At 42.7% G+C, this 9,242-nt stretch overlaps 1 protein-coding gene across 3 annotated transcripts; it reads right to left on the minus strand.

Moving 5' to 3' along the window:
* Window positions 1-112: 112 nt before the first annotated feature.
* On the minus strand, window positions 113-9,119 carry ccnd3 (cyclin D3). Of its 3 annotated transcripts, none has more exons than XM_061832995.1 (6): window positions 8,896-9,119; window positions 7,469-7,654; window positions 7,186-7,401; window positions 4,475-4,637; window positions 978-1,111; window positions 113-409 (listed from the first exon to the last, which is right to left on the minus strand). In XM_061832995.1, the coding sequence occupies exons 2-6, from the start codon at window positions 7,637-7,639 to the stop codon at window positions 254-256; spliced, it is 840 nt and encodes a 279-aa protein (XP_061688979.1). In that variant the 5' UTR covers window positions 7,640-7,654; window positions 8,896-9,119; the 3' UTR covers window positions 113-253. The 3 variants fall into 3 exon arrangements, with proteins under 3 accessions (XP_061688979.1, XP_061688978.1, XP_061688980.1); XM_061832994.1 differs by having other exon boundaries at window positions 7,469-7,651; window positions 8,896-9,118; XM_061832996.1 differs by lacking the exon at window positions 8,896-9,119 and adding an exon at window positions 8,638-8,836 and having other exon boundaries at window positions 7,469-7,651.
* Window positions 9,120-9,242: the final 123 nt, after the last annotated feature.

A 9,242-nucleotide genomic window follows, 5' to 3' on the forward strand; every position in this document is an offset into this window, starting at 1 on the left:
GCCTCATTTATATGCGATATTTTTATTGTAACAATGTACTTGAAACCAAACAATTTTGACTCTTCAAGCAATATAAAACATTACATTCAAAACTAAGATATAGTTGTTAGCTTTGTATCCAATTTAGTGTTTTGTGAAAATGTGGAACAATTAATACCGAAAAACAATCTTCAATCTGTTGCAGCCCATTTGAGTGATCTAAACTATGAATCATGTATTGTGTGAGCAAAAAATAAAAAAATTCAGGCCTGTGCTACATTCGCACTTGCGTGTCGTGGCAGGGAGGAGTTTCCACCCGGCTATGACTGGCGTCACCGACCTTTGATCTGCAAACAGCGGCTCGGAAAAGGGAAGGCAGGACGAGTTCCAGCGCACGCTGTAGCCGGTTGTAGCAGAGGAGGATGCGGTCCTGGCCCAGGTGAAATGTCAAAGAACAAGAGTTGAGCAGCAGGCCGCAGATAGACCACATGATCACTGATCGAGGTTACAAAATTGCTGCAATTATGGATGTAGAGAACTTTATTTTTGTATGCCCGAGTTTTCATATGATTCAGTTTTCCACTCTTTATACTTATATTAGATTGATTTTTGTGTTAAACTATAGGCGTTGGCCTCACAGTTCTGAGGTCCCGGGTTCAATCCCGCACCCGCCTGTGTGGAGTTTGCATGTTCTCCCCGTGCCTGCAATATTCATTGGACACTCTAAATTGCCCCTAGGTGTGATTGTCAGTGCGGCTGGTTCTCTCTATGTGCCCTGTGATTGGCTCCAGCACTCTCTTGTGAGGATAAGCGGCTAAGAAAATGGATGGATGGGCTCTAGGTATTCTCTGAAATGTTTCTCATATATTTGGGTATTTACCTATGGAAAGTACTGATTTAGTTTTTGTACGATTCGGTTTGGGATTTGTGCAACTGATTCGTCGGGAAAAACGATGTTCCCCTGAAGTAGAAAGTGAAACGGTAAACACAGTGCTTACCAGCTCGATGACCAGGAAATTGGCAAGAAACTTGAGCAGGGAATCAGGCGGGTCCGCCAAGTTGAGTTTCTGTGTTGCGGCGCTCACACAAGCGCAGGCGAGGGTTGAGGGCAAAAAGTCACAATACTTCAGCTCTATGGAAAAAAAACAAATATGAAACTCAGTCAAGCAAAGACCTAAGTTGAATGTGTACATGTTGAGTCAAGTAATGGTTTAGTTACAGTGCAACAGCAAGGATAATGATCAATACTGATCATACATTAAAAAAAAAGGCAAATAAACAATTATGAGCAGTTTTGTCTTTAATGAATACGTCAAAGTTATTCCAACCACATTTTCAGACATTTTCTATGGGTACAAAATACAGAAGTCATATGTAAGAATGCAGAAGTACAATATCAAAAGACAGAAGTACTTTGTTTTGTGTACAAGCACAGTAGATGACAACATTGGGTTTAATCATCACATAAACGTTTATCAGACGAAATGAAAATATTTTCATTGCTTTCACTCAATCGAGCATCGGCTGAGTCACAAAACAAGCGAGGGGAATGGATCTTTTTTTAAACTTTGTACAGTGTACACCACAGCTACAATTAAAGAAAAAATTGTATTTATTTTCCTTGCTGCAATAGCTTTCCTGCATCTTAGAAAATGCCAACATAATAGCACATGGATATTGTGTTTATTTGCGTTTTCATTAAGTTTGTGTCAGTGGACCATTATTATATGCTATTGCCCATCAGTATTTTTAATAATATTTTATTCTTCTTCTGTGTCATCTTTATTGCACTTCTTGTATATTGCAATACTGTCACGTTGATTTCAGTTCCTCATTTGTGGTGTGCACATATTCATGGGAATATATCCAGCCATCCATCCATTTTCTTTGGCACTTATCCTCACGAGGGTCACGGGGAGTGCTGAAGCCTATCCCAGCTATCAACGGGCAGGAGGCGGGGTACGCCCTGAACTGGTTGCCAGCCAATCGCAGGGTACAAACAACCAGAATCACAATCATATCTAGGGGCAATTTATAGCGTCCAATTAATGTTGCCTGTTTTGGGGACGTGGGAAAACCCACACAGGCAGGGCGGGATTGAACCCCGGTCCGCAGAACTGTGAGGCCAACGCTTTACCAGTTGAGCCACCATGCCGCCTTATGGGAATATACTCATTCATTTTAGTTGAATACATGTTTATGTTCATACAATTCAATAATTGTACCATAGTCACTTCTTCAATTGTGCTGTCAAGTCTATTGTATTTCCCTAAGTAACGTTTAGAGCTGTAAGCAGAAGAGGGTAGAAAATTTGAGGGACGCCGCCATTGTCAACACACCCTGTCGGATAAAGAAAGCACTTTCAGAGCTGTCAATTTGCTCAAACATGCATATCTGACATATTATCTTCAGCCCCTCAGGGGGGAGAAGCGCCAAGACGCCAAGTCTACCATTCAATGGTTTCTCGCACACCTTTGTGAACGGGTCACGATGTCAGGGGGCTGGGAGTTATCGTAACTTTTTTTTTTTTTTTGGTAGGGAGTTAAATGTCACAGAAGGTCTAAAGCGGCCCGGTTGTCTCCCTGGGACCTGTCGCCCGGGGCAGTACCGCAGGGCTTCGTGAGAAGCGTGGGCTGAATAGGGGCAGGGCGGTCATTCAGCGCACACAATACTGAATTACACATGCTCAGCTCTCTGTCAACGAAATGAACTGCTGACGCGACACAATCAAACTTATAGCGGCATTGTGTCCACTGTCCCCGATGGCGAAAGTCACTTGACTGTAATTTCCACAGTTAACCCTCAATTTGGGAACCACTAAAATGACGGGAGACCACCGAATTTGACGATTTTGGAGATACCGAATCTGCATTCGGCCTGAATCAATACCGAAGATTCGAGAAATGAAGGCAAATGTTGAACAACACACACCGTACGATGTCATACCAAGCAAAGTAAGACCTGGAGTAAATATGAAATAAACACTAAACATGTGGCAAGTGGATGGATGGCGGGAAACTTGGTCAAATAGAAATTAAAAAAAAAAAACATTCACAAGAATGCGACACGGTGGAGCAACTGGTTGGAGCTTGGGCCTCACAGTTCTGAGGACCGGGGTTCAAATCCCGGCCCCGCCTGTGTGGAGTTTGCACGTTCTCCCCGTGCCTCCGTGGGTTTTCCCCGGGCTCTCCCCGTTTCGTCCCACATGCCCAAAAAATGCAGGGTGGGTTCATAGAAGACCCTAAATTGCCCATAGGTTTGACCGTGAGTGCAGATGTTTGTTTGTATATACCGTAGTTTCTCGGAAATCATGCGCAAATTTTTCCAAAAATATTGTTAAAAAGTTAAGAGAGACTGAAATATGTGTTAACAGTATTAATAAATTGTTGTGCCACCATTGAGCATTTATTTTAGTTGGTTGAGGGATTCTGACAATTACATGGACCAGGACAAGCGTGTCCTGTGGCCTTTCCCGAGATTATATTACCGCTACATAAAAACATGCACATTATTATTAATGATTGTTGTACGGACAGTTTTTTGAAAAACAATACAAGTACAAACAAAGTACAAAATATAAATACTGATCATTCCTAATATTCTGAGCATATGGGTAGCTGCAAATTGGTGGTGCGCATTGTACATAGGTAGAAGGGTTTTCCTGATTATTTTAGGTCAACTTTGGGGGTGCACATTATACACCAGGGCGCATTATACTCGAGAAATTACGGCATGTGCCCTGAGATTGGCTAGCGACCTGTCCAGGGTGTACCCTGACTCTCGCCCAAAGATAGACGGGATAGGCTCCAGCACGCCTGAGACCCTTGTGAGCACAAGCAGAACGGAAGATAAAGAAGACTGAAGGCAGCAAGAAAATGGAGCTAATGCACAGCAAAAGGGTAAGATCGTGAGTTTTTTGTTTTATTTTTAGCTGTCTACAAGCCTCAAAAGTGACAATAATGATCAGGCGACGACGAATCTGCTCAACCACCGAGCAGCCAATTTATGTCCAGCATATGGTGACTAAGAACTCTGGCTGACGCAGTCGTATCTGCCTGCAGGTTTGTAATCATTCGACATATCGGAGAGGAACTCTGGGCCTGATGTATTAAGTGCTTTATAGACTTGTAGCACCACTTGAAAACAGATTCAGTAACTTGGCACTAGTGTCATTCGCTCGATTTGCCCGAGGCAGAACTCTAGCAGCAGTGTTCAGAGTGAGCTTTTGGGGGAAGTCAAGTAGTAGCCGACCTTCCTGGAGATGAGGGCACGATCCACCCTTCCACAAAGTTAAATATTTACTTCAGAAAGGAGGAAAAGAAAAGGCGGTTAAGATAGCCCTGCAGGATGTAAAGATATCATTTGTTCAAGTGCAAGGGGTGAAATGTCAAACAATAATAAAAAAAATAAAATATTAGTTGGCACTGTGGTCACATAAGCACACAATTCATATTGACATTTGCCGGATTTTATGTAACTTAGTTATGCAACTCACCGATGGCTGCCAGCGCGACGTAGGAGTGGACAAGTCGGCGCACGTTGGGAAAGTGCTGGGCCCCGAGAAAGGAGAGCGCGTGGAGAATCGGCTCCAGGAAGTCGGACGGGAGCACGGCGGCCAGACGCCAGCCCAGCCGGGACCACACCGACACCTCCGAATGCTGCGAAAAACACGCAGACGGGCAAATATCACCACAAAGTGCCTTTGGTCTCCTCATCAAAATCACTCAATTGTCACGAAAATGTGGCGGAATAATGAAATTGAGGTTTTATTATCCAGTAAGTAGCCATGTACATCACCTCCCAGACTCCTCACTACAGTGTAATAGGTTGCTCAATGATTATAATTCATTTTTTGCGTGGCTTTATTGTCCGCAACAGTTGACTTTGATCGCGAACATTTTCATAATGACACAGAATCTTTTGTTGCTAACTGGCCGACGATTCACCACATCTCCGTGATTGCCGCAGCTTCAAAGTTTATGACTGCCGGCGAAGCCTCCATAAATGCAAGTTGTGGCCTGTCTAAGCAAAGAATTATTTCCAATATCCTTTTAGGGAGTTAGAAATAAATTATCCAGTTCACTGAGGTGGGGGGGGACAACACTGACGGAATACTTGTCCAGGTCAAATATTTTTAGGCTGTTCTGTCCTATTAACCTTTAGACTCTTGTGTCAATTTGGTAAACACTGCGAGTGTACCATCCTATTACTTATTTTCGTGAAAACAGGTCACGGTGGGCTGATTGAGGTTGCATTTTATACATGAGTATTAAATAAAGTATTTGTAATAGGTTGGTTACCTTGTCGCGCTGTGAAAAGCGACAAGCTGACACATAACTTTCACGACTACAACTGCAACAGTAAACATCCATCCATCCATTATCTTTGCCGCTTATCCTCACGAGGGTTGCAGGGAGTGCTGGAGCCTATGCCAGCTGTCAACGGGCAGGAGGCGGGCGGGGTACACCCTGAACTGGTTGCCAGCCAATCGCCGGGCACATGGAGACAAACAGCCGCACTCACAATCACACCTTGGGGCAATTTAGAGAGTCCAATTAATGTTGCTTGTTTTGGGGATGTGGGAGGAAACCGGAGTGCCTGGAAAAAAGCAACGCGGGCACGGGGAGAACATGCAAACTCTGCACAGCCATGCCGCCCCCAACAACAATGAAAATATTAAATTAAAATCGGCCTACAGTCAAGCAAGATGGACCACTGTTATTTTTTACATTCATTTGTGGAAGGGTGTGCACCAAAGAAGGAACCCAATCAAATGGTTACACATTTATCCCTATATTTCCACGAGCATACATCTTATTGACACACTCCAGACATATGCAGCAGGTTAATGTTAATAATGGTGTATAAAACGCGTCTGACTCACAATTCCAAGGTACGAAGTTTTGGCCTCTCCGTTCCGCGTGGGTTATCTCCAAGTAATCCTGATTCTTCCCACATTCCAAAAACATGCATGACACAACTTGTCCATAGGTGTAAATGCAAATGCGGGTTTGTTTATAGACTGTTTTCGACTGATGTCACACACCTTCAGGTCGAGAACGCGGTCGCCATTTTGGTTTGGTGAATTCCAGTAAACAAACCGTAACTAAGCAGGAATCATTTCAGAGAGGCCTACGAATGGGGGCGCGCTGCTACGTTATCGGTTCCTCAAACGAAAGTGGGCCTTGTAAAGCGTCTTTCTTCCGACTGCCAGCTGTGATCAAGAACCTCCGCGAGAAAACGGAGCAGTTAGCGACCAAACGGCGACAACTGTGACGGTTTCGTATCAGCACAGCCGATATTGTAGCCAAGCAAAATACTCGTGTGTGAATGCAATGCATGTCTCCAAAATCTGTATTTTCTGTTTTATTATAACAGGTTTGCAAAAACGGTTTACTGCACTGCTCGCTGTTTTGTGAGTTGTTAAAAATGTAGCCGTGGAAGTGGAGAAAGAGGTGCGGGCTGCACTTGGGACTCGTCCCGGTCCAACCTCTCTCTCTCTCTCCCTCTCGGACACAAAAACGAAAATAATAATCTACACTTCTTCCGTTGCTGTAATCAACATAATTTAACACAACCCAGACTGTAATCACGCGGTCCATATTGAAATCGCATTGTGCGGTACACTAACCTTAGCAGTTTGCTTAAAATGGATACCGCCGCATGACGAACCCGGCCATTAATGAATTGCTCGTAGGCCTCCAGACCTTTGTAGTTCTTCAGTTGGTCCATGTTATAAGCGCTTGTCGAGAAGAGGAGATAGTTGACGATGTCTGGATAGGTTACGGACGCCCACATTTGTGTGCTCCATTTGTGTTTCTCCAAGGCATACGGGTCGATACTGTCGATCAAAGCGCGCTTCTTGTCGTAACGGTTTCTTGAAACAACATTTAATGAGCCCAGACAACTTTCCAAAGTCTTCTTAGCCGTCACGCGTCAACTTTAACAGTTGTACGAACATTTGTGTAACTCCCGTCTGTATGCAAAAGCAATCGAGTGAACAGCGCGTCAGTAGAGTGAACCCATCCGACATGGCCGCGTGCCCCGGATGTAGTCACACGGTCTATATGTGCCCTGCAATCAGCTGGCAACCAAATGTAATGTGTGGATCAACTCCAGACCACCCTTTTTCTTAATGAGGAGCCGCCGTATCGGAAATTGATGAACGGAACTCTGGATGGATGTCACAGTGCAGGAGACATTTACCAGGATTTCTCGCGGCGAAATGGAGAAATTTGTGTAGATGCAGAGCTTGCTTGCTGTCAGAGGGACGATCTCTCGCATCTTGGAGGCCAGCAACATGGTGACGACACCTAAAAGCTGGAGCTGGAAGTCTTGCACAACATGGCGGCTCAGGTAAGAGTCCAGGTAGTGGACCGCCAACGGGAACACCTCCTCCTCACATTTCTGCTCCTCACACACCTGCAATAAAGTATACTTTAACCACCACAGAATCTGTTGTAAAATCACACGTAAATTGTTAGAATACTTGGAACATCCAGGTGACCAGTGTCCTTCTTATGTGGGGACGGATGTTCTGCTGGATTCCAGGCAAGTGAGAAGACACCCAGCTCGCGGTGCCGTCCTCCAGGGCTCTCAGATTCAGGACAGCCCGGAGATCACCGACGAACGCCAGGTCCCGACCCGCCCGTACAACCATCTTGTAATTGTTCTACTTGGATAAAAACAGATTCAAAGCAATCTGGAACTCACACTCAGCCGCCGCAACAAATTAGAAAATGGGTTTCAAAATACAGGGTGTCCTCAAAGATTCGAGTCATCTGAAATATGACTGGGTGAGGAAATAAACCCACTTGTAGTAGTCAAACTAAAATAAAATCACAAAGATGAACTATTAATTCATGTATATAATGTATGCAGTAATTTGATAAAAGCGTGAGAGGAAAATGTTAACTCCCGGAAACGGTTTTAAACTGCGGGGAAAATGACATCTTGCATGTTGGCGATGAATAAATATTTGGTGGTGGTCAGAGGGGGCACATGCAAATAGTTGCTGGCACGCTTCCGTCAGACGGCTTCAGGGCGGTTGTCGCTACACAAGTAGCTTGCCACCGCTGGGGTGTGAGTCTGAGTGCCTTAAAAAGCACTACATAAATCATGCACATTATTAAGATTAATATTTAGACTTATTTGTTACATGTCTCTTGAATTTAAGGCTATTTCAGCAAGAATTGGGTACTTTATTAGACCGAAAAAGTGCTCTGACAACTGGTCCTCAGAAATGTGGAAAAATGGTTTGTTGCCATAAATATTACAGCATATATTTTTTTTAACAAATTCAACATCTTGTATTTTTTTAAATAATATAATGAACTTATTTCAACCAAAAAAAAAAAAAGTCTCAATAAATATTACAACTTGTTTTTTTTATGTACTGTAACAACTAGCTTATTTTCTAAGCAACAAAAATAACTTCAGTTGCTAAGAAATTAATCTTCACTAGATGTAACAGATTAACATTTCACACTTAATTACAAATCATAGAAAATGTATCACAATTTTTGCATGAAAAGTAGATTTTGAGCCAAGTTAGTGCACATTTATCAAACTTAGATTTGAGTGATTGTTTCATTTCATTTCTAATTCTTATTGGAAATATGATTTATGTTCTAAATTAAAAACTTCTTTGAATCTTACCTGAGGACCGACTCAGGGTGGTCCTTGAGGACCAGTTGTCGTGTTCTACCATCGTATAAAATTGACGTGTAGCAACAGTTAGCTTAACACCAATTTAGCTTAGCTGCTTGCGTGTTTGACGTTACTTCCACATCACAGTAAATACTAGCTCAACTTATTTTACTCTATTTAAAACCCTCGAGGTATATTTCAAATCATAAAGAATACAGACAGGACTGTATTATATTTCGTCCACTTATTTGGAATCGCAAAACTCACCCAGCTAGCAGGCGTGGGACCCACCGCAGACATTTTGCTACGTAAATGTTAGCATTCTAATGAGGGCGGCAACTATTTACCGATAACATATATTTAAAAAAAAATCGATTATTAACGCTTTTGCCAATAAATTTAATTCTTGATTCGATGTGCCGCGTAATTATGAAATGCATCGCACACTTTTCAAGTCAACAACCCGTTCCATATTTGCATTCCTTAAAAAAAAAAAAAAAATCATGCGAATTTGGGTGGTGTCAGCACTGCTGGTTAATAATAATAATAATACATTTTGAATTTATTTTGAAAATGTACATCGTAATTAAAGTAGTGCTTTTATATTTTATAAT

This window comes from Syngnathoides biaculeatus, chromosome 10 (genome assembly GCF_019802595.1).
Source record: "Syngnathoides biaculeatus isolate LvHL_M chromosome 10, ASM1980259v1, whole genome shotgun sequence".
Classification (NCBI taxonomy): Eukaryota; Metazoa; Chordata; class Actinopteri; order Syngnathiformes; family Syngnathidae; genus Syngnathoides; species Syngnathoides biaculeatus.

Coding starts and splice junctions, on each gene's coding strand:
- ccnd3 (XM_061832994.1), bottom strand. CDS start 8,928: ATGTCTGCGGTGGGTCCCACGCCTGCTAGCTGG. Junction 7,652..8,895: donor GTCCCACGCCTGCTAGCTGG/GTGAGTTTTGCG, acceptor TTATCCAAGTAG/AACAATTACAAGATGGTTGT. Junction 7,402..7,468: donor TGGTCACCTGGATGTTCCAA/GTATTCTAACAA, acceptor ACTTTATTGCAG/GTGTGTGAGGAGCAGAAATG.